General features: G+C 59.0%; 8 protein-coding genes across 8 annotated transcripts; 4 read left to right on the forward strand and 4 right to left on the reverse strand.

Moving 5' to 3' along the window:
* Positions 1 to 818: 818 nt before the first annotated feature.
* BDZ90DRAFT_38408 (hypothetical protein) lies at positions 819 to 2886 on the reverse strand. Its single transcript, XM_025509541.1, has 2 exons — positions 2082 to 2886; positions 819 to 2010 (listed from the first exon to the last, which is right to left on the reverse strand). The coding sequence occupies exons 1-2, from the start codon at positions 2673 to 2675 to the stop codon at positions 1003 to 1005; spliced, it is 1602 nt and encodes a 533-aa protein (XP_025361025.1). The 5' UTR covers positions 2676 to 2886; the 3' UTR covers positions 819 to 1002.
* A 1899-nt stretch (positions 2887 to 4785) lies between these two features.
* Positions 4786 to 6745, forward strand: BDZ90DRAFT_233063 (hypothetical protein). Its single transcript, XM_025506492.1, has one exon. The coding sequence runs from the start codon at positions 5111 to 5113 to the stop codon at positions 6368 to 6370; it is 1260 nt and encodes a 419-aa protein (XP_025361026.1). The 5' UTR covers positions 4786 to 5110; the 3' UTR covers positions 6371 to 6745.
* Positions 6498 to 7042, reverse strand: BDZ90DRAFT_38490 (hypothetical protein). Its single transcript, XM_025509542.1, has one exon. It carries the CDS (start codon positions 6904 to 6906, stop codon positions 6625 to 6627), a length of 282 nt encoding a protein of 93 aa, XP_025361027.1. The 5' UTR covers positions 6907 to 7042; the 3' UTR covers positions 6498 to 6624.
* Positions 7043 to 8397: 1355 nt separating this feature from the next.
* Positions 8398 to 12211, forward strand: BDZ90DRAFT_227661 (DRMBL-domain-containing protein; the record flags this gene model as incomplete). The annotated part of the gene is made up of 3 exons (XM_025504768.1): positions 8398 to 8538; positions 8611 to 8654; positions 9418 to 12211. The coding sequence occupies 3 exons, from the start codon at positions 8398 to 8400 to the stop codon at positions 12209 to 12211; spliced, it is 2979 nt and encodes a 992-aa protein (XP_025361028.1).
* Positions 12195 to 14334, reverse strand: BDZ90DRAFT_233067 (class II aaRS and biotin synthetase). The gene has a single exon (XM_025506493.1). The coding sequence runs from the start codon at positions 14305 to 14307 to the stop codon at positions 12301 to 12303; it is 2007 nt and encodes a 668-aa protein (XP_025361029.1). The 5' UTR covers positions 14308 to 14334; the 3' UTR covers positions 12195 to 12300.
* Positions 14335 to 14510: 176 nt separating this feature from the next.
* On the forward strand, positions 14511 to 20353 carry BDZ90DRAFT_253771 (kinesin-domain-containing protein). The gene is made up of 8 exons (XM_025507803.1): positions 14511 to 15029; positions 15099 to 15112; positions 15184 to 15238; positions 15311 to 15382; positions 15454 to 15642; positions 15723 to 15920; positions 15994 to 16617; positions 16692 to 20353. The coding sequence occupies exons 1-8, from the start codon at positions 14745 to 14747 to the stop codon at positions 20181 to 20183; spliced, it is 4929 nt and encodes a 1642-aa protein (XP_025361030.1). The 5' UTR covers positions 14511 to 14744; the 3' UTR covers positions 20184 to 20353.
* Positions 20354 to 21220: 867 nt separating this feature from the next.
* BDZ90DRAFT_38545 (hypothetical protein) lies at positions 21221 to 22565 on the forward strand. The gene has a single exon (XM_025509543.1). The coding sequence runs from the start codon at positions 21452 to 21454 to the stop codon at positions 22472 to 22474; it is 1023 nt and encodes a 340-aa protein (XP_025361031.1). The 5' UTR covers positions 21221 to 21451; the 3' UTR covers positions 22475 to 22565.
* On the reverse strand, positions 22565 to 23753 carry BDZ90DRAFT_221801 (hypothetical protein; the record flags this gene model as incomplete). The annotated part of the gene is made up of 2 exons (XM_025504497.1): positions 22565 to 23272; positions 23331 to 23753. The coding sequence occupies 2 exons, from the start codon at positions 23751 to 23753 to the stop codon at positions 22565 to 22567; spliced, it is 1131 nt and encodes a 376-aa protein (XP_025361032.1).
* Positions 23754 to 23825: the final 72 nt, after the last annotated feature.

Here is a 23825-nt window from a genome sequence, read left to right on the forward strand (position 1 = left end):
CCCAGATGCTCCTGTGGGAAATGAGAGGACCTGGGATCACACTCGGTCCACAAGACAAGAGGAGTGCATAACTCCTTCTTTGACCTGTCAACATCTCTTCACACCGTCCGCCCACATACTCATGCCTTCCAAGCTCCTCCGTGTATGGCTCGCCACTGCGGCTAGCCTGTACGTCGCCTGGTCAAATGCCTGCGGCGTTTCAGCAACTATATGCTGCAACCCGGCCCAGGGAAGCTGGTGAGTGATCAATCCGGCGTGTCGAAGAGGTTCTGTTGCTTACTGAACTGTGAATACGCATGATGGCCGCAGCTACTGGGCGCCGGGACCCTACTGTCCAGGGTTGGGCGACGTCACTGATTACTCCGGGGACTGCTGCCCGCACGCTGTCGAGAGGGGGACGACAGAGTCCTTCCTGGGCCCGACAATGTAGAGTCACTCGGCAAGACGCAAGCGGGTCGTAGCCCTGAAAACGGCGTCTGGTGAGTGAATTCGAGCGCATCAATCGCATGCGCCGGCCGCTGAGCGCAGCTTGCCCTCTTGGGCAGCCGCTTCAACACACTTGCGGTGTCATCGCGCAGCTCATCAGCGCCTGCAAGACCCTGTGGGCCAGCTGTCGCCCTGTGAGAGGTCTCCATAGTCCTTTCTGGATCTTCTGAACACGCTGCCAAGTCTCTTCAACCTTCGTCTTGTGTCAGCTTGCCGTCTTTGAATCACGCTACGGCTCGTCATTTGGATTGAGGGCCATTCTCACCGTCTCTCTCTCCTTGAGCAATCTGACACGGGCGTTATGACGTCCCTTCTCTTCTCACCCGCGCCTAGCACAGTTGCGCAGACTTGCAGCTTTCAGACGACACAGATGACATTGACACAGTGAGAACAAGACGACTGAGCAAGAGAAAGCTCAGCGGCGGGGAATACTGGGGAGAACACGGGAGGACAGACAGCGGACGGTGACATGGAGAGTATGACTGAGGCTGCTTCGTTGAAGCGGAGCTCTCACGCCTAGGCAGATCCGAAGGGAGCAACAGACCCATCGCACGACCCTCGGACGAACTGGGAGATACCCATGTCCTGGCCCGCAGGGCTGAACACCCTGAAAAGGAATGATCCAGGCGGGAGTCCGTCAGTCCAAGCAATTCGAATCGGCAGGTAGTCACCGCTCTTCATCGTGACGACCTTGTCGCCCGCCGCCGGTGCGGCGCAGCGGCCCGTCTGGTCAGCGTCAGTCGTCCTCCAGCCGCTCTTGGCCACATCGCCATACCAGACACGGGCAACGTCGTCGACGTTTGCGAGCTGGAACTTGTAAGCTCCGTCGGCGGGAGCCTTGAAGTAGAAGGTGTGCAGCATGGTAAAGAGGGACGATTCCAGATCCTGGTTGGTGCCATATGGCCTGAAGGTGCTGCCACCGGCGTAAGGCTCGAATCTTTGACCAATGGCAGTGCCAGTCGTCTGAGCGGTCGATGGGTCGCCAAGGTCGACGATGTCGCGGTCGTAGGGGCAAGCGTCAGGCTTTGTAACCTCATTGGGGCGGTAGTAGTACTCCCACTTGAAGCCCTGCATGCCGTTGTTCACCTCGCACTGTTGGACAGCGGCCACGGCCGATTTGACGTAGCCTCGCGAGTAGGTGACCTTGACCTTGTTGACATCGTCGCCGAAGTTCTTGGCGGTCGAAGCGTCGATGTAGTTGCGGTACAGGGAGCAAGTGTAGGTGCGAGGGTCACCGTTGACGACACCGCGCCAGGTGTTGAAGGCTACGCAGCCAGAGGTCTGGTCGCAGATCTTGGAGCAGGCTACGGGGTCGTTCTTGGTGAGAAGCTTGTACGTCATGTAGCCCGGGTCGTTGTTGGCTGCGTTAATGGGCCCGTACGTCTGCGTGTAGCCAGGGACGGTGGGGTTGGCATCCAGGCGGCTGGGCACGGTGAAGACCGAGGCGGAGTCGATGCGGGTCAAGGGCTCGGGCGCTTTCTTGAGCTGCTGACCACCCTTGTTGGTGATCTGGTCGAGCTCGGGCTGATGGTGATGTAGAGGGCGAAGGCGTCAGTCGCGTGCGCGCGACACTTTTCATCTCGCTCGACACTTACAACATCGCCGAACAGAGCGCACTTGGCGTTGCTCTTCTCGCTGAAAGTGTAGTCAAGCAGTGGGTTGTTGTACTCCTTGTAGAGATTGGCCGTCACGCAGCTCGGCGTACGGTCGCAGAACTTGAGGCAAGCGTCGCGGGCTGCGGCGAAGTTCCAGTTGCCAGATGCGTCCGTGGCGTTGGTGACGACGGTGTACGTCAGGTAGGCAGGCATCTGAACGGCGGCAGTGGCATACTGGTTGCTTGCGTCTTGTCCGTCAGAGATGATCTGGTAGGCGGTCCCCGAAGGCGAGGTGGCTGACCCGACGGGCGTAGGAGCGCGGCGTTGGAGCGCAATGTTGCCCTTGTTGATCATGGCGCGGCGGGCAATGACGGAAGAGGTGTTGGTAGCAACCTCGGTAGCATCGACGGGCTGAGCGGGCCAGGCATCGTCGGGAACACCCTCAGTCTGGTTGGTGGCAAGGATGGCGGTGATCAAGCTGTCCGCTGGGGTCACCGTGCTGTCAGTCGAGCTCATGGAGCCCTGGGCGTTGGCGAGCTTGGTAAGGCATAGGGCGCCCAAGATGGCGGCGAGGGGGAGGGCGAAGGTCCGCATGGTTGCAGAGGAGAACAAAAGTGATGGACGAATGGATGAAGATGCTTTGCTTCGACGAGGAAGGCTGTCCTTTTATCCTTTTCGATCTGGTCCATCTTCTTGCCTTGTCTGCATTCGACGGGCCTTCTCGGAGGTGACTCTGACGGTGGCTTGTAGAAGACCAGCGCGGGACATCATGCCGCGGGCACATTCGATGTCGGTGTACGAAGGCGAGTCGGAGATGATTTGTGTCGAGAAGAGGGTTCTACACACTGCTCGAAGTATGAGATCCAATGTCAAGCTCGAAGGTGAACCCGACTGTGAGCTCGGAGGTCAGCCAGCCTTTGTGCGTCGCGTTCACCTTGGCGGTGGCCCGTGCGTATGGGCTCGCGACGCGGGTCAGGCGAGGGTGAGCGGGAGGACGTTGGGGGCGTGAAGGTCGACTACAGTATACGACGCCACACTGCCCTGGCATCTGACTTGCCAACCTTGTCACCGACTGCGATCCACGCCAAATGAGGCAACCAGCGCCCGCGCATCCTGGCTTTGAATCTCGACGACATCGAGGCTTCACACAGATGGTCCCGCTCCGGGGGGGTGGAGAACTCCACTACGAGTGAAGCATTGCGCCGCGCGACATCACAGCACCTGAAGCTTTCGCCTGACGCCCGCTGACCAGAGGAAGAGTCGCGCTGTGGATAACGAGCGAGCATGGCAGCGGGTGGACCCGCGATGTGACAACGGCAGCAGAGGAGGGTCAGCCTACCCGCAAAGCAGTTGCGGGCTCGAGACACACATCCTCCTCGACGTCGGACCTACCACGCCAGCATCGCATCGCCTGACATTGCAGACCCCGCACTTGTGCTTGCTTGTTACCACGGTCCCGCTGAGTGGCGCAGCTTGAATGGTGGGCCCCGCTCCCGCCTCCGCCTTGAAGCCTGGACCTTTCGTCCCCGGTGAAGGAGCAATACTTGCTGAATGATCATACAAGAGCATTGGTGCACGATGGACCTTCCATTGTGCGAGTCGGCCCGACTTTAGGACAAACGCAGCGTCCGACCGGGCCTGAGAGCGCATCGAGGTGGTGGGAACAGCAGGTTCGCATGGGCATGGTAGAGCGACGACGCTCGCATCCCCATCACGGTACCCGTTGTTGACTCTAGAGCCTAGACCGTCTACTGAAGTCTCCCAGCGGGGAGCATTGTGCGCGGAAGGTATCGGTTTCGTAGCTATGGCCAGGCTGCCCCGGGCCACGGTGGCTCACACAAGGCGCAGTGACGAGGCGGTATCGAGATGTTCTGCTTGGCAAGATGAAAAGGCCCGTGGATGGGCTCACACATCTGTGATGGTCCCTTGCAAGACGTTGCAACGTGCGAGGAGAGAGCAAAGTCCTCCTAATGCAAGACGAGAGCGAACGTCGGCGGGGCCGACACGCGTACAACCAGGTGACGTTGTGCATGCGAGGGCTAGGGACCCTCATTGACTTGCTCTCGACAGTACCAGCTCGTTCTTGTCTATCGCAGAGAGCCCGGCCGCGGGACATCTGCTGCCCATGACCCGTTTGACGTCGAAGCGTGATGTTGAATCGGTAGCGAGAAGAAGCAAGGAGCCGGCCAATCTATCGAGGGCGCGTGTCTCACCGTCTTGAATCTTTTGACGGACAATCATTCGCTGCCGTGCGACGTGCGCGACGTGCGACGTACGACTTGAATCATCGCGTAAGTGATTGCATGCTCCTCAGCGTCTACCTTGTCGACACATGCCTTTGCTCGCGCTCCGGCCGCGCTGCCTCCGCTGCCGCTCGCTATGCTGCTGCGGGCTGCCGCCCTTGCCTGTAACAACTCGTGATTGCCAGCATGCTGCTCGCTCCTGCTCGATAGAAGACGCATCGCTTCGATTGTTGTCGCGAATCGCTCGACCCGCTGTCGTTGTGCATGGTTCGGTGCGAAGGGATGTGTCGAGGAGCTCAATGCCCTTGGGCGCTGGCCTAGCGCCGAGTTTGACTCCGGTTAATCCGGACGAGAGAGAGATGTGCGACCGGATCGACCGGGATCTTGGGCGCGCGGCGCAAGCACAGAGGGCGGCAGGGCGTGCGACACCCCTTTCCCAATTTTGGATCTAAACGGCTGCGCGTCAATCTGCGTCTGCGCGTCTGCATACGCTGACGACCTCCCCCTCTTCCTGCCTCTCTTCATCCTCAAGGCAGTCGTGAGTCGTCTCAGTTGCCAAGGCCAACGGCCAAAGCCCCAAGTCCCTGCTGGATGCTACTCGTTGCTGTCCACCGCCATGGATACACCCTTTAGCTCGGCTAGCGTCGAAGGGACGCCGTTCTCGGCGGCCAACGGGGTTGAGTAGCGGGGACCCATGGCTATGGAAAAAGCGCGACACTCGCAACGCTCTTTAAAGATGAAGGGTTTAGTGATCCCCTTCTTTGAGCTCAGCATTCACTCGCCGCCATGTCTGCGACGATCACACCCGGGTGCCAGGCCGTCGCCCTTCAGACTGCGGAGACGATCACGACCGAGGTCAACCGCGCCCTGCCCATCGTCTTTCTCATCTGGCTCAGCTTTGGCATCTGGCTTGGCGAGTGGACCAACGCGTGGGGAGATGAATGGCAACTCATCAAGCGTGGCTTCACTCCAGCGGGCCTAAGCTACTTTCTCGCCCGCTTCGGTGGTGGCTTGGGACTGTTTTCCTTCGCTCTTACAACCATGGTTGGCGGGACGGGCACGCTCCCAACGAGCTGCCATGTGACGGACAAAATCCTGGCCACCTTCTGGCTCATTTGCGGTGTTGGAGCGCAGGGAACATTCATGCTGCGCTGCATTGCCGTGTGGGAAAATGACAGACGCATCAAGCTCTTCCTCTCCGTGCTACTCGCCATTATCGCCGGTACGTTCGTCATCTTCATCGTCGTCATCGACGGCCTCAAGACGGAGCTTGGCTTGCTTGTCTGCACCATCAAGACGCCCAGCCGGCTCGAAGCCATAGCTACCATTTCAACAATGGTCATCGACGTCATCGTCATCGGCCTGACGGCATACAAGCTGTTGGGCTCGCGCACGCAGAATGAGGGACGCATCCGCCACCTCCTCTTCCGTGACGGAGTCATCTACCTGGCCATTGTTGTAGCCGTCTCTGCGACCATCACAGTCATGCTTCTCACCGACTTGCCGCCTGTCCAGCGTGTGGTCCTCTCCCCCATCCACATCGTGTCACTCTCTCTCGCAGCCACACGCGCTCAGAGGGCGTTGCGAGCAGAGGGTATCAAGCTGGCCAGCATGAGCAAGGGCAGCGCTACAGGAGCGACAGAAGCACATCGTCGTCTATCGAGCCACTCCGACCAGGCGACTACAGCTCTTCCACCGTCAACGCCGCTTACACCTGTCACGCCACGCTTCTACGATGCAGCAGCGTCGCCGCGCTTCTCCACCAATACCAAAGAGGGCGATGCATCATGGCAGACATCACGCCGAGCGGCAAACAAGATTGTCCTCGAGTCCTTTGCCATGCAACCACCGCCGCTACCCCCGAATGCTCGCTATCAGACTCATCATCACCAAGAGCAGCCGCATCCGCAGCAATCGCCTCGCTCACCACGTTCCCCGCGCGACCCTTACGGCATGCAGACGTCGTGGAGCTACGCGCCCGGAGCTACAGAGGAGATGAGCGAACGCAGGGAGGATGAAGAGGCGGCGCGTGACACGCGGCCGTGAATAATAGAGAAAGCCGCGCTCATGCCATCGCTTATGCAATGATAGACTGTACTCATCATCGCTCCACGGTCTGCCTGCGCTGGTCTTTGCCCCTGATCGTTGCCGCCGGCAATGACCCATTCGGCGCCGCATCCGAATCGCTAACGGTACTGTAACGTCACATGATTGAAGCCACCATTCATCAGCCGTTTGCCCTGCGCGACTAGCAGCTCGGCAGTCACGCCGCCGTGCCAATGTTCCGCCGCCGCCGGCGGTCACGGGCCGATCCTCAGCACCGCGTCGAGGCAGCGGCCTATCATGAGACGATATCGGGGCGCCGCGAGGGAACTGACGTCCGCTTGTGCGGCCCGCAGCGATCCACACGAATCAGCGAGGTATCGTTGCGCGAGGAGGCTGCTGGGCTGAGCGATAAAGACGCACGCAGCGCCTGACCCATTCTTGCCTTTCTCCCAAATCGCCCCCCACGATACCGTCACGCTCCCAACCATGATCTGCCTCAGCCCTCGCTTCATCACTTTCGTTCTGGCGAGCAGCATCGCTTTACTTGGAGCTGCTCATGCTCTGCCCTCTGACATGGTCAACCGCGAGGACCGTGAGCCGTAGGACCAGCCGCTGACGATGTGAGCTCGAACTGACCAACGATACCTGCTGGCGGCACACACGTTCAGGCGCCATGATGCAAGCTCGCGAAGAGCTCGCCGCTCGCTACCAATCCTTTCAAGCCGCTGCAGGTGATGTGCTGCTTCGAAGGAACGCCAGTTGTGTGAGCACTGCGAGCCGTACTGACTGCACCATCCATCTATCGAAGGGAAAGCCTGATTAGCGCTCTTTTTCGCCATGCGCAGGACTGTTGCAACTCGTGCAAAGGGACCAGTCTCGGGAATACGCTTCAGTGAGTGTCGATGTCGCGGTTGCCACTGGCGTAGCCCAGAAGATACTGTAGCAAGTGCTCGACACCTGCTTACACCTTTCTTCCGCGTCTGTCAGGTGCCACCACTGCTGCGGAGACTGTACGCCGGGAATGTAGAGAATGAGGGATCGCTGAGGGCGTGATGCCCAAAATACTCTCGAAGGTGAAGAGGGGGCTTTGTAGCCGCTGCTGATTCGCACTGTGAAAAGCCTGAAGTTCGCCAGCGAGGCACGATTGATCCTCATCAGCTGCCAGTAAATGTTATGATACGTGCACACCTTCGTGCTTCAGCGTTGTCAGGGAGTCCCTCGACATAGTGACTCAAGGTCCGGTCATCACGTACCAGCGGGCTGACGGGCTTCAATCGTATAGCTACGGCGCAGCGCTTTCATCAGAGCTCTCCCCAATCCGGATAGCTTCCTCGTTCAGAAGCGGCCCTGTTGCCCATTGCCTTGGCTGTCGAATGTAAACAGAGGCCGGTCACGAGGCCGAAGGCTTATCACTGCTCAATCCATGCATCAGGGCGGATACAATTGCCCTGGGAAAAGGGCAAGCCGAGATTGCTTTCGCTCCCATCGAGACGCGCTCGCTCGCTCGCTTATGGTATGATTGACTTTGATGGAGGTGCTGCAGCTGACGTCGGTTTCTGCTTGCTGGCTGTGGGTGGAAGTCAACGCAATCAAATGAACAGCACGTGTCTCCACGAGGGCAGGTCGCTGATGACCTCATGTGACTCTGTCTTTGAGCTCGAAAAGCTTATCATCGCCGGAGCATTGCGGCCGGCCTCGCCCTCGCTCGTAGGCAGTAAGTCTGCGTGCCATGCTCAGCACATTTCTGGCTGCCCTACTGTGGTGATTCCATGTCTTGGCGGCTGATGATGAGTCGCCGCTACATACCTCGCGCTTGATCAGCGCCAGCTCTGTCGCGGACCGCCTCAATCAATTGCGGAGGCACAGTGGTGGCATCGTCGGCGTTGCATGTGCAACCCTGTGACCCGCCTTTCCCATGACCTGCTCCGACTATTGCTGGGAGTTGAATGTAGGTGAAGAGATATGAGAGGGTTTTTCTCTCCCTCCCTTCTTGCCGACCGAGTCTCACACCTCCTTTTGTGAACAGTATGAAGCTCTTCTTTGCCGGACAACACCTCTTGGCTCTGCTCAGCGTCATCGCTGTCTGTGGGACTGTCTTCGCCCTACACGTCCCTATAGACCCCCTTGCCGCTCAGTATGAAGTGCGCACGACTCAGCAAGATGACTGCGTACGTTCTGAGAGACCAACGAGCGGACTTAGGCCATTGCATTGCTGACGTTCCTCTTCTTCTGTCGTACAGACGAAATGCGCGCAGTGCTCAGACAACACTGTCTGGACTCAATCGTAAGTAGCGGTGACATCATCGACGGAGTGGAGACTGACAAAGTAGACGGCGACATCATTCTTTGCACTCTGCGCTCCTCACAGCTGCAGTGACGCTTGCAAAAACTGCGGTGGTGGCCGCAAGGAGTAACCATGGAGAATTAGACGCTCTCGACGGTCAAAACTATTGAGGACGCAAAGCGAGGAGGAGGCGCATGGGCGGTGGGAACGTTTGCCATGTGGGGTCCAGTAGCAGCCACAGAACCTGCTTCCAGATGCGTCTTGACCGAAGTGTCGTCCTTGCTACTCTGCCCTATCCACCTTTCGATCTCAATTTGCATTTCCTCCTGTGTCTTATCAGCCCCAATGCACACCACTGCGTGTCCCTCCTTCCTTTCACCTGCGCCACTTGTGACGATGCGATTCGGTGATGGTCGGGAAGATCTCTCACCTTGACCGGCGATTGCGGGCCGCTTTGAGCGGCAAATGTCGAACGCCTTCCAATTGTCGAGTGATGGCATCATGTCGAGGCCTTGACTGTCATCCAAGGATGCGTTCTTTGGGAGCCAAGGAAGGGGCTGCCACCTTGGCGTGCGCCTTCGGAGATGCCGCCGGTTCGCGCTGCAAGCTGACGGCTCCCGCTGCTTGACTTGCCTCGTCCCGTGCCTCCGCCACTCGAGGCGCATCTTTCGTGTCCTTCCTCACCACCAATGCCTCCTCACTCCCCCTCACCGCGGGGTGCGGCGTCCTCATCATCTACAACCAACAACAAACGCAAACGCAGCAATGCTGGCAACAATGGCTCATCATCACTGCTCAACTTTTGGGGGGCCAGAGCGGGCCCGGCTCCAGCTGCTACGAGTCCATCCAAGAAGTCAAGAGAGGAGATCGAGATGGAGTGGGCCATGAAAGAGAGCCTCAAGGCGTACCAAGCGGAACAGAAAACGTCTGAATGTCATGACCAGGATGTTGGCGCTGAGGCAAAGGTGCAAAGCCGCGTTCGCCGGCCTTCCCCTGCCCACATCGTTGAAGATGCAGCTCAGCAATCATCATGCGTCAGTCCTCCAACTGGCGTCGCTTCATCTTCAAAGGTGACTCTCGACGCGACGAATGCGCAGCAAGAGGAAGGCGACGACGACGACGACGACGACGACGACGACGACATCACGGAGCTGCCACCTGGCATGCCCCCCTGCATCGCTATGCCTGACCCAACCACCAGCTCCTCGTCATCCCGGGACGCCTTTTCCCTCCTTATGTCCAACACCAACGTCGTCCCCACTACACAAGCAACGTCCCCTTCCCTGCCTCGCGCAACCCACTCCCTCTCCACCCTACCTGCCATGTTCGGCTCCCCCTCTGCAGCCGACGCCGACCCACTCCTCACTCCTTCGACGCTCCTCAAACTTTGGACCCACAGTGACCAGGTCGAAGCTCGCAATCGCCTCAAACGCGGGACACGTAAACCGCGCGAGGTTCCCTTTTACAAGGTCCTTTTCGGCATGCCACTAAGCGTCGATGCATTCCGCTTTGGAGCTATACCGGGGTGTGTGGGGTACTTTCTGTCGCATGCCCATTCGGATCATTATGCCGGGTTGAGTCCGAGCTGGAATGCTGGGCCAATCTACTGCTCAAAGACCACGGCCAATCTGATGGTCAGCAGTCTGGGAGTCAAGGAGGAATTCGTTCATACACTGCCCTACGAGGAAGAGTGGGAGGTGCCTGGTAGCGGAGGTGTGAAGGTCACTCTCCTGCCGGCGAATCACTGTCCAGGCTCCTGTGTCTTCCTCTTCAAAGGGCCACGAACGGCATACATTCTTCCCAAGCCTGCTCCTGGACTTGGCATCCCCGCTCCAAGCCCACTGCCCTGCATTGACCCCCGCACCGGTCGGGAAAAGGAATGGGCTTACCTCCATTGTGGCGACTTTCGTGCTTCACCCGCTCTCACCGAGCATCCGAGCCTCAAGAATGTGCACTTGGACGTCATATACCTCGATACCACTTACCTCAATCCGCGCTACTGCTTCCCCGCGCAAGAAGAGGTCGTGAGGGAGTGCGCGCAATGCGCTTGGGAGAACTTGGGCAGCAAAGAGGAGAGGGACAAGGCCGAGAGGCAGCGACGAGAATGGGAGCAGGCTGGTTGGAGGATCGCAGAGGAGGAGGGATGGAGAAGGGAGAAGGGGGAGAGAGAAGGCGAAGCGAAGCGCAGGCTCAAATACGAGACAGAGCGCAAAGGGATGAAGGGCTGGTTGGGCAAGGGCGAGGATACTGATGAGAATAAGGTCAAGGCCGAGGACAACGATGATCTGGGGGAAGACGGCGATGAGGACGAGGAAGCTGCCTGGCGAGACGCTCACGCTCAGATGCGCAAGGAAGAGGGAGGCTACCTTGACGGCGATGATGACGAGCTGCAAGGCGAGGACGAGCTGCTCAACGGCATGGACCTGGTCGATGCAGCCGAGCTCGAGCAAGAGCTCGCAGAGGATGGCGGGCAGGATTCACCGACCAAAGAGGAGACAGACACGCTGCCTCGCCGCATCAAAGAGGAGCCGCGCACCCCATCACCTCCGCTGATAGATGAGAAGAAGAAGATCCCGCTCTCATCGACAAGCCCGGGAATTGTAGGCGCGCGAGTCCTCTCAGTACTGCAGAAAGACGCCAAAGCTTACGAGGAAAGCGACGAAGATTCCGGACAGCCGGGCCTACCCTTCTGGAAGCAAGTGGAGAAGAGCCGCCTGGCTGCGGGTTCGAGCGAATACGTCGACCTGGACCAAGTAGGCGTCAATGTTGAGCCCGGCCAGTCACGTCTCGCATTCGGGCAGGGCAGCAAGCAAGCGCCCAAAGAAGAAGACAAGGCTGCACCCTCCTCGTCTACCAGCGTCGTCGCGCCTAGCGTCCCACGCCCCTTGGCTGGCCGCCTGTTGATCGTGGTCGGCACCTACTCGATTGGCAAAGAGAAGATTGCACTGAGCATCGCCCTTCGCCTTGGGACGCGCATATTCTGCACTACGCCCAGCAAATACCGCATCTTTTCTCAGCTGGAGGACGAGCCTCTTCTCCAATCTCTTCTGACCTCGGACCCAACAAAGGCAGCCGTGCACGTCACCAGCCTATTCGGGGTCAACTACGAGTCTCTTCGCGCCCACCTGGACGTGTTGCGACGCAAGCACGGAGCAGACTTCGAGCGCTGTATCGCCTTTCGACCCACAGGCTGGTCGTATCGTCCCCCACCGGGTGCGGGCCAAGCTTCCCCTACCTCGCCCACCGATCTGGCCAAATTGATCCACGCCAATCAAACACGCCCACGCTACGCCTGGCGTTCCTCTTTCCGGCCCACTCGCGACTCTACGGCTCAGGTTCAGATCTATGGCGTGCCCTACTCTGAGCATAGCAGCTTCTTTGAGCTGACGGCGTTCGCACTTAGCGTGGGGAAGGGGTGGGATCGAATCGTTCCTACGGTCAATGTGGGGAACAAGGCGAGTAGGGCCAAGATGGAGGCGTGGGTCAAGGCGTGGAGGAGGGAGAGGGAGAAGAGAGGAGGCAAGAAAGTGCAAGGGAGGGATGAGCAATATTTCTGAGCCTAGGGACGTGTGGTGATCGTGGGAAGGGATAAAGATCCATGCTGTATTTGTATCCATGACATTATTTTGGCATTCGTTCCAGACCCTCATCGTTGCCTCGCAACACTCCACTCTACCTCTCCCTCCCTTGGCCTCTTGTTCCGCCTCACGACCCAAACGCTACCCACACCCAGGGCATCCATCTCCTTCAACCTGGCGCCCACACCTACAGCGTGGCGATCGTCCACGAGCAGCCGAGTGTCCGGCGAGTCCGGACCGTCAAGCTCGGCGATCAGCTTCTCGACTTCTGAGCAAGCTCGCGCATCTTCCTCCGCGAGGACAATCGCATGCGTGTACGGAGCCAGCCATTTGGGCCAAAGGAGACCTGGCTTTCCCTTCTCTCCGTCCCCTTGCTGAGCCTTCAACCACGCCTGCCTCGCCCGTATGGCAAGCACGCCCACCAATCTAGTCACCCCCAATCCATAGCATCCCATCTGGGCGAAATGACGCTCCTGTCTGCCAGAAGAAGAGGGACGAGCAGCGAATTGATAGCCGAGCGCCCGGGTATAGCGATCTCCGAGGACGAAGGTGTGACCCACTTCGATTGCTTTGCGTTTCGTGAGCGTGCCTGCGGAGCAGGAGGGGCAGGAAGTCGAACCCGAGCCCGTCTGCGTTGCCTGTGGAAGATCGATGTACTCCCACCCACGAGGGCCGGCGGGGAAGAAGTCGCGCAACTCGGGGGAGCTTGGCTCGACGTTGCACAATTCCAAGCCGTTCGTAGTATCAGCGGCAGCGGTCCTCTGGTCACTGGCCAGTACCAGCGCTCGACGAATGGCCTCCTCTACGTCTTCTCCCTCTACGCCGGCGCAGCTTCTCTCTGCAATGACGTTGAGGTGTTGGAAGCGACCGAGGATAGGGCCCTCTGGCCGTTCGCGCCAGTCCCACGGTTGCCAAGATGCGCCGGACGACCTTGACGACGATGGGTAGACGCGCTTCATATCGGCGACGAGCTTGGCCGAGTCTAACCCCTTGAAGTCGCGTGGCATGACTACAGCAGTAAGCGCTGCCTCCTCCAAAGTATGCCCGGGCTCTGCATTCGTGTAGAGGTGAACGTCCAGATCTTGCCAGACTGCGGGAGGCTGCCGTGATGATGAGGGTTCCCCTGTTGTACCGTCATTGGCTGCCGCCGCTTCCGCCACCTCAACATTTGCGGCATATCCGCACGAGCTGCATGCAACGATGACATCCTCCCCCGCCTCATCCTCTACATGGTACTCATGACTCCTACTACCACCCATGGCTCCACTATCCGCCTCTGCCACTCGCCATCGACCCTCCACCTGCGAGCCAAAGAGGCGCTGCATGACCCTCCCGTATGCCGTCTGGACAGCCTCGTACGATACGAGAGCGGAAGGTGTGTCCTCGTCAAATGTGTAGAGGTCCTTCATGAGAAACTCTCGCGTCCTCAAAAGACCGAGTCGAGGCCGAGGCTCATCGCGATGCTTGCGGGTGATCTGATAGACTTTGACAGGTAGATGCTTGTAGGTTTGAATGTCGCTGGATATGAGGCGTGTGACCTCTTCTTCATGCGTGGGGGCGAGCAACCACTCCCCTCCTCTCCTATCCTTCAATCTATACAGCTCACTGCCCATCGCCTCGAGTCTTCCGCTCTTTCGCCAACCCGCCTGAGGAAGTAGGGTAGGCATATCGATGCGCTGAGCGCCGATGCCTTGCATCTCTTGATCGATGATCGACGAGATGGAGCGCAGCAGGTGGAGGCCTGGGCCGAGGAAGGTGTACACTCCGGAGGAGGATTGGCGAATGTACCCTCCCAGAGTGAGCTGATGGAGGGCCTCTTCCGCTGAGCCTGGGACGGGGTGTGCGGGTGTTGAAGAGGACACGTCGGGGGAGGTAGCCTTGCCTTTGCCTTTTGGGTCGGAGGCAGGCGCTTGCGGCATATAGAGACGGGAGGCGTACGTGATGCTGGATTGGCGGCCGGTCCGATTTGAATTGTATCGACGAGCTGCGATGAGCGCCAGGGACTGGCGACCAAGACTGCTTGGTCTGATCGTAGTCATCAAAGCCATTGCGCCAGCCGCGGATGGACCGGCCATCGTTGAATATCTCGAGTCGAGAAGAAGTCAATTGATTGAAAGCAGAAAGCGGACGGAGAGCGGGCCTAGTCTAAGCTCTTGCTCTTGCTTGCTCGGCTGCACGGAACCACCCACGAGGCAGCCAAAGTGTTGGACTGGTTGCACTTGGAGACGATGCGCCCGCGGCGGCGCTCGTGCTTGTGCTCGCCCTCCGGGCCGATGTCCGCTTCTCCGGCCGGCCTTGATTCCCTTCCTTTCCCTCATCATCACGACGACCAAGACTCGACTGCGGCTTCGATACCCTCTACGACCCACCATCGCCTCCATCTTCATGCCCATACCCTGAGTGACCGATCACTATCACGACCCTGCGCTACGCCAAGCCACGCCACTTGGGCGCACGCATATAGACTGCCTTCCCCTCTTTCCCCGCGTCTCTTTCCCCAACCCACGCAGCAATGGCCGACTCAGGTAACATCAAAGTCGTCGTGCGCTGTCGTCCCCTCAACAGTCGAGAGCGGAATAGAGGGGCTTCCAAGCTCATCGACGTCAACGATCAGCATCAGCTCGTCCTCAACCCACCTAATGATACGGATCAGAGGGAGAGCAATGCGCGCGCGACAAAGAAGAAGGCCATGCCTTTTTCGTTCGATAGGGCATACGATGAGGATACCGAGCAACGAACGCTCTTCGAGTATGTAGGGGTCGATCTGCTCGAGCATAGCTTCAATGGATTCAATACTGTGAGTGAGAGGAGCAAGCTGAAATTGACTTGGAGGAACTGACGCTGAGTCCACTCCTTTGCGCCACAGTGTGTCTTTGCCTAGTAAGCAAGGAGGCGTAGAGAACAGGATGATGTGATCGACGGGCTGAACATCTCTTTGCTCTTACTCGCAGCGGCCAGACTGGCTCCGGCAAGTCACATTCAATGGTGGGATACGCAGAAGCAAAGGTGCGTAATGACGCTGTCCAGGAGCAATCACTGTACGCCTAGCTGATCATGCCATTCTCTCTTGCTGCGCAGGGTCTCATCCCTCTTACCTGCTCCAAGCTCTTCAACGACGCACAAGAGAAGATGGAACAGGATCCGAATCTGGTAAGGCGCTGCACGAACCACTCTCGCGATCCTCTCCCGCTGATTCCACCCATGCCTTTGCCCGCACGCAGCGGATCCGTGTCGAAGTCTCGTACATTGAGATTTACAACGAAAAGGTTCGTGACCTCCTCAACCCAAAGAACAAGGGCAATCTTAAAGTCCGAGAGCACCCTAGCTTGGGACCCTACGTCGAGGATCTGAGCAAGCTGGTAGTCTCGTCCTTCAGCGATGTGGAGAACTTGATGGATGAGGGCAACAAGGTGCGCCTTGAAGATGTCACAGGACCGTAAACTGGCCCTCGCACTCACCCCATCACTCTGCGCCGTTCGTCCGTCCTCAGGCCCGCACCGTCGCTGCGACGAACATGAACGAGACGTCTTCGCGCTCGCACGCCGTATTCACCCTTGTCGTCACGCAGCGCCGCAAGGATGAGCAGACGGGTCTGGAGGCGGAGAAGGTGTCGCGCATCAGTCTCGTCGACTTGGCGGGGTCAGAAAGGGCCAACTCCACGGGGGCGACGGGGTCGCGACTGAAGGAGGTGAGCCGATGAGCGTGGTGAAGCATCTAGAGCAGCGCTGAGACCTTGTTCTGTCCTCACTGCGCCGCTGCAGGGCGCCAACATCAACCGCTCTCTCACTACGCTAGGCAAAGTCATCGCAGCCCTCGCAACAGCCAGCAGTGTCGAGGCGTCCGCCACATCAACGCCGCGGAGCAAGAAATCCGCCGCAGACCACGTACCCTATCGTGACTCGGTGCTCACTTGGCTGCTCAAGGACTCTCTGGGAGGCAACTCCAAGACGGCAATGATTGCGGCCATCTCGCCTGCTGACTATGAAGAGACATTGAGCACCCTGCGATATGCTGATCAGGCAAAGAAGATCAAGAACAAGGCCGTCGTCAACGAAGATCCCAATGCCAAACTCATCCGCGAGCTCAAGGAAGAGCTCGAGATGCTGCGTGCTCGCGCTGGTGGAGGAGCAGGCGGAGGCATGGGAGGCGCAGGCGAGTCAGGGTGGGACCCTTCTCTTCCACCTTCGCAGCAGGTGGTCCGCTACCAGACCAAATCGGGTGAAATGAAGACGGTCACAAAAGCGGAGCTGCAGGAGCAGATGGAGCAGAATGAGAAGTTGATGAGCAGCCTCAATGAAAGTTGGGAAGAGAAGCTGCAGAGAACGCAGGAGATCCAGCTGGAGAGGGAGAAGGCTCTGGAGGAGTTGGGCATCACGATCGATAAGGTGAGAGTGGCAGGGGCGTGCTTGATATGAGATCGTCTAGCTAACGTGCTATCCCTTGGCTACTCCCTCGCCAGGGCAACGTGGGCGTTCACGCCCCGAAAAACCTTCCCCATCTGGTCAACCTCAACGAAGATGCCCTCATGAACGAATGCCTCATCTACCAGCTCAAGCCGGGCACCACCGTGGTAGGCAATCTCGACGCTCCCTCATCTTCGGTCCAGATCCGTCTCTCTGGCAGCAATATCCTTGCAGAGCACTGTCGCTTTACCAACGATGACGAGGGCGTGGTCACTCTGCACGCCATGCCCGATAGCATGACGATGGTCAATGGCAAGAGGATCCTACCCGCAAATCCGAAGCGACTCCGCTCAGGGTACCGCGTCATTTTGGGCGACTTTCATGTGTTTCGCGTCAATAACCCGAGCGAGGTTCGCAAGGCGCGGGCGGCACAGAGACCGGACTCGCCAGCCTCAGAGGATGGGCAGGACGTAGATTGGACGTATGCGCGGCGAGAGGCGATCATGAACCACCTCAATGGTCAAGGGCAGGATGTTGGGCTTGACCATCTCAGCAACGAAGACCTTGACCGTCTCTTCGACGACATCTCGCGTGTTCGCAACCGCAAGGCCGCGACCAGTAGGCCGGAGAGCAGACTCAGCTCCGCGTTGGATGGGTCTGAATCCTCTCCTCGGCCCTACTCGATGAGCACCTGGACGGACGACACCAGCGTGGAGGATCCTTGGAGTGACAGTATCGCGAGCACGAGACCGGCGTCAACGACGGTCGTAAGCGAGGATCCGGCGTTAGAGGCCCCGCCGTCCATTGAGAAGGAGGCGGCGATGCTTCGTGCTACGATCCAGGAGTATGAGCAGAAGTTTCAGAAGCTCGGCGTCAATGTGGCCGCAGCGCAGGAAGAGCCGCCCCTCACGCCACGGCAAAGGCAGGTTGCTCTGGATGCGCTGGCAAAGTGGCGCACGCGCACCACGGTCTCCATGGCAGAGGACGTCCTGTCTCACGCTTCTGCGCTCAAGGAGGCCAATGTCATAGCGCGACAGCTGAACAAGGGCACTACGTACCAGTTCATCTGCATCGACCCGCCGCCCCTTTCCAACCCGACGTCAACCATCGAATCAATAGCAGGGTGCGACGATGTAGCTGATCCGGAGCTGGCAAGCTGCGTAAAGCCCTGCGTTGCGGTACGGGTAGTGGATGCGGTCAATCGGAGCGTGTACGTGTGGTCTCTACCCAATCTGCTCGGAAGACTTGGCAAGATGCGTAATCTCACCGCGTACGTGGATCGCCCAGAGTATTCGCAACATTTCAATTGGGGCGACCCCTTTTACGAGAGCCCAGCGCCGGCGTACACTTATCTCGGTGCGGCTTTGGTGCCACTCATGCCGCTTAGTCAACGGGAGTCGGCGCGATATAGCAAGGTGCCGATTTTGGCTACGATGGATGACGAGGTAGTGGGAGAGTGCAGCGTTGAGGTCAAGTTTGTCAGTCTGGCCGCTCCGCCTGCGACGAAGGCAAATGGTCACGCTGCGAGTCCTTCATCAAGATCATTCCTCGTCGCGGGTCACAAGCTCGGTCTTCAGATAACGGTCGACTCGGTCACTGGCATCTCGCGCGCGTTATACCACGCTATTCATGCGCAACTGCGGCTCAGCAGTATCGCTGGTGCGCACATCGAGCGAGACGACAGCTTTGCTTCCCCGCCCGTCGAGGGTGACACAGCAGCGGAGGTCAAGCTGCGCAAGACGGTGGGGCTTGTGTTGACAGAGGCGACTATTGCGCATCTCAAGGCGGGGTATGCGGCCGTGGAGTTTCACGTGAGGCCAAGCGATCAGCACCTGGCGAGGGTGTTGGCGCGCGATGCTGGAGGGAGCGAGGGGCAGCGCCACCTCCATCCCTCGCCTCCACCTACTCTTTCCCACTCTACCGGGTCACAAGGTCGCCTAGCAGAAACGGAACTCATCGGCGAGGAGAGACACGATGTCCTCGCGTCGCTGTGCATCTGCGAGTTGGATGCGCAAGGAGAGTACAAGCCTGTCTCGCTGCACCGACCGCGAAGCAAGGCCGCTGGCGCCGCGGGAAGCGTGGTGTCGGAGCTGCGTCAAGGCCTGCAAAGACGTATCTCCATTCAGCTGATTCACGACTCCGGCCGGCAGCTCGAGTGGCGCAAAATTGCTCGATTGACTGTGGGCAATGTGAGATTGGTAGACGCGCAGGGAAGGACGCACGAGTCTTCGAGCAGCAACGCCCTTTCACTACCCGTACGCGGGCAAAGCGTCGACTTCCATTCCAATGGCACCAGTACCTTGCGCGCCTGGGCAGCTTGGGACTCATCAGCGCACGATTCGCTCTTCCTCAACCGGGTGTCTACGAGCGAGGAACAGCGTGTGTTGGTCGATGTCAGTGTGGACCTCGACGTCGAGAAGCCGGTCTGTGCTAGCCCGCCGAAATTCGTGCAGACAATGGCTGTCAGAGTTGGAGCGAGAGATGCGAAGACTCGTCCGAGCATGGCAGTAGGGTCCAGTTCGGCGGCGGGCAGGTTGCTATCCTTCATGAGCGGTGGGAACGACTCAGCCTCTTCCAACACCTCCACCGTCACGGCCGCCACATGCCAATCTGCCTCTCGGCGCATCAGCACGATTTTCACTCTCACTCTCGCTCCCCCATCTCGTCGAAGCATCAAGACGCGTGACGACCTCTGGCGATTGGATACGGCCAGCAAATACGTGCGCGGGCAGGAAGCACTGGGAGCATGGAGAGCGAAGGGGCCTGAGGAGGTCGAGAAGCATAGGAAGTGGCTGGACAGACAGGTCAGAAGGGTTGATGTCGAGGGGTGGAGGGTCGTTCTTGCGCGTGAGGACAAGGCAGGTCGGAGGGGAAAAGAGTTAAGCGCTTCTGCGCAAACGGAGGTACTGGCTAGGGCAGTCGAGCTTTGGCAGGCGGCGATGCCGGCGAAGGCAGCAGCTCAAACTGGTGTGGATCCGGTGAGCGGGGAAGATGACGATCGCGAGACAGTGATCGATTTGCGGGCCTCGTCAAGCAACAATGGCTCGACCTCTCCGCAGCCGGCTTCAAGCTCGTCATCCACACCAGCGGAGTCGAGCGTCGCCTCAACGCAAGCATCGTCGACGTCCGCCTCGGCATCCATCCCAACTCCACCTCTCATTCCGGAGGTCAGCGCAACAGACGTGACAGCGCTATGCGCCAAGCCCACCCGGCAGGGAATTCTCTACCTCCCTTCCGACAGCTCCGCCTGGCAAGCTCGACTGTTCGTCCTCTCCCGGCCGTACCTCCTCGTATACCCAGCAGGCGGCTCCAACGCAGACGAACCGGGCATCTCGCTCGCTATCTTCATCGGCGCGGGCGGCGTGCGTGTTGAAGCTGTGGATACAGTCATGGAGGACGCTTTGCTCGGTGGCAGCGAAGGGGAGCGCGGCGTGACCCTAGCGCTGTACACGGCGAGTAACAGCTACATGCTGAGGGCAAAATCGAGAGTGGAGAGGGACGAATGGATTGGGGCGATCGGGGGCGGTGTTGGCGGGAACAGGAGATAGGCTTGGATGTGGCAACAAGACAGGTGATAGGGGTGACGACAGAGGAGATACGATAGGCCGCTGCGTGGAGGGAAGATCCGTGGCCGGCTGGGCGTAGCACCAACTCAATACCAAGACTCTGCACCTGCAAGAATCAAGTCACATAACGTTGCGCTGTGCAGACTTCAGAGAGGTTGTCACGTTTGAGAGTCACCGGTAGCGTTGCGTGAGCGTCCCGTCGAGCGCGATGAATCAAAGACGATCGAGCGTAATGTTCAGCTCCGGCCGACACCATCACGCTCTCCACGCATCTCTTCTCCACTGCATCCCCTTCTGCCCTTGACTTCCGACGACGACAGCTGAGCGGCTTTCTAGCGTAGTTGGCGTTGGGCGCTCTTCAAACAAAGGAAGGCCTGGGCGTCTTGGTCTCAGACGACGGAGTGAGATTGCATCTTGCTGCACCCCCTCTCTTCCCCAATGCAACGCGAGGCTCACCAGCGAACGCTTCTGCTTCCTGCAAAGCGTGAGAAGGATTCGCAAGGGTGGAGAAGGCGACCACTGTACCGTGATGCGCGACATGATGATGAGCTGCAACTACACGAAACTACAGACAAGACAAGCTTCGACGCTACGCAACGCAATCTCCAATGGAAGCTCGTTGCATCTGCTCGCTGCGCAGTACGCACGGCGTGAAGTCCATCTGCATCGTCGGAGATTCTTTTCCGACTGCAAACAAACAAGGCGGGGAAGTCAGGGCGCGAGGGGCGTGAGGACAAGGGACGACGCAGCGGAGTCAACCGCTCAACGTTGGCGAACAGTCTAGCCATGTCTCAGATGACGGGCAAAGGTGAGACAGGGGTGGGCGATGTCGTCGAGCGCTAATTGTGATGCGAGGGCATTGAAAGCAGAAGCGATGGGAGCGTGATGAGCGCGTATCGGGCAAAAGGCCCGTTGCCAGGGCGCGACGGCCCGGGTAAGCATGCTCGCTCCCTCCTCGCACGGTCCTGGTGGAAGCTGAACCCGCCGCGTTCTCCTTTGTCCCTGCATCATGCTCAACGAGCTTCGCTGCGTGCTTCCAGAAGGCGGCCACGAACAAGGGAAGCGATCAGAAGATTGAATGAGGATGGCGGAGAAGGTTGCAATGATTGAGAGTCAGTGAGACGCCTGTGAGCGAGATTCGCGACTTGTTCTTCGTCTAGTGGTGAGCGAAAGAGTCAAATAGTCGCGGGTTGTGACGATTCCACGACCCACTTCATCACCCCTCACTCATCCTGTCTCCTTCCTCGATCATGCAATTCACCCTCTCGACCACGCTCGCCCTTCTGGCCCTCGCCTCTTCCAGCGTGGCCACGACGTCCTGCCTGACTCACTTTGGCAAGCACGAGTCCTCTCAATCCTTTACCTTCGAAGGGTCCCTTTCGTCCAAGAACTGCTTCGGCGCAGTCGGCAAGCCGTGGGAGCACAACTCCAAGCCCGGATGGGACTGCGGTAAGAAGCCCGCCGGCAGCGTCCCCAAGTGGGACGGCGGTGACTCGGCGTGGTGCAGCAGCGCCAAGCATCGCAAGCACGACTTCTGCAAGAAGGGTAACCCGTGCACCGAGTTGCCCAAGCCTGTTGACCCGGCCAATTGGGGCAAGAAGGGGTCGCACGACTGGCCGAAGCCCAAGCACCCAAAGCACAAGAAGCCTGAGCATGGGAAGCCCGCGCCCAAGCACCCTGATCACCCCAAGCACCCTGAACACCCCAAGCACCCCGCTTCCAGCAAGCCGGCGCCTAGCCATCCTGCGACCACCAAGTCAGCGTCGAAGGAGCACGCCTCCAGCTCTTCCGCTCCTGTCTCGACCACGAAGAATGCCCACCCTCACCCTCACCCTCACCCTCATCCCACGGCCTCCCACTCAACGACTGCGGCCCCTCCCGCGCCGACGGGCCCTACCTGCACCTCGGGCTACCAGCTCGTAGGCCGCAATCTGACCACCGTCGCCGACTCTGGCGTCTACTTCGGCCAGACGGTCGGTGTTGCCATCCGAGACGACCCCCATTACCTGACGTACGGTCTTGCTGACAAGCACGAGGATTGCCTCAAGGCCTGCGACCAAGTAGCGGGCTGCGTCTTCGTCAACGCCTACCTCGACGTGCAAGAAGACGGTACCGACGACCCTGTCCCCGAGAAGCACAGCGGCAAGTACACCTGCGCCCTGTTCTCGGCTTGCAGCGACAAGAGCAAGGCCGACAACTTTGGCGGGCAGAACGACCCCAACTACATCACCGACTCGAACATCTACTGCAAGACTGGGGCGTGCAAGGCGTGAGCGTGGGAAGGGGTGGCATCGAGCGTATCGCTCTGCCATGACGTGACGTGGCTTTTCGTTTTCATCTTGACCTCTTGAATGATATCCAATTTAGTTGCCAGCCCATCCAAGTCCCCACACCGTGATCCATCTGTTGCGTACGTGAACGCCGCCGAGCTCCTTGCTCTCTTCCTCGCGCTCTTCAATGACGAACGTGCGACGTCGGCCAGTCAGACGAGGTTGTGAGCCAGTATCGATGCATGCTGCCGTCGGGTCTTGTTCGTCGTCGTCGTCCGACGCGAGCTCCAGCTCGTAGACGAATTGCGGGGCATAGTAGAGCGCGTCGTCGAGGGTCATGCTGGCTTGCTCTGCTTGAGCAACAACTTGCTGCTCTGCGTCGAGTGAAGGGAACCCAGCGCCTACGTTGACGAGAGCGAGGCCGCTCCTCCTCGCTCGCCGGATGAAGTTGACCAGCTTCTCGCGCCCTGTGTGCAGGCCAGAAACGACAAGGACGCGGCCGTCCGGTTTTTCGAGGAGCTTGGTGATGCTCGCAAGTAGGTCGGCATGACTGAGTGGATCCCAGAGACAGTCGGCGAGGAGAATGCAATCCCAGCGGTACGATGTTTGCGGGGTTTCGCCCGCTCGGCGTTGTTCTCGTGCTAGTGCGTCGACGATGTCCTCGAGGTCCTCGGTACTTGAACCCCAAGTGAAGCCCGCGGGTCGGATCAGCGCCTTGATGTGCTCTGGTGTGAAATTGGAGCGAACGTTCGACGTGAGGGTCCCGATAAGAGGAGGAGAAGCGTAGTCCGTCACAAGGGACTGTGGATGCCAATGGACGATGAGCGACAGTCACGCGGTGATCGCTCCTTGCACTTACCCTACTCGACTGACCGACTTTCGCTGCCACCATGCCTGGTATAGCCGTCCCGCAACCCAGCTCAAGCACGCTGCGTCCTTGCACATTGAAAGGCGAGGAGTGAGACGCGGCCGCAATCAAGTCCGCGAGGATGAGGCCCGCTCGCCATTGTCGGTGGGCAAAGATGAGAGGAACAGAGGCAGGAGGGATCGTGACGGTGAGCAGCGGCGTCGTTACTGTGACTGCTGAGTCTGTTTTGCTACCTGACGGCCAAGGCGGACATGGTCGATACGAGACGCTTTGTTCAGGCAGGCCGACGCTTGGATGGAAGCGGGCCGAGGGCGGTTGCGAAGTCGCCGGTCTGAGGAGCTCGACTTGTGCGGACGCAATTTCGCTGACTAGCGCTGTCGCAACTATCTGGGTCGTTGAGTCTGTCGCAGACATAATGTAGCGAGCTCCCTACCCTTAGATCTGAGTGATTCAGTCGATCCAGTCGATCTGCTCCCGCCTCGACCG

Source organism: Jaminaea rosea (genome assembly GCF_003144245.1).
Source record: "Jaminaea rosea strain MCA 5214 unplaced genomic scaffold BDZ90scaffold_10, whole genome shotgun sequence".
In the NCBI taxonomy this organism is placed as follows: domain Eukaryota; kingdom Fungi; phylum Basidiomycota; class Exobasidiomycetes; order Microstromatales; genus Jaminaea; species Jaminaea rosea.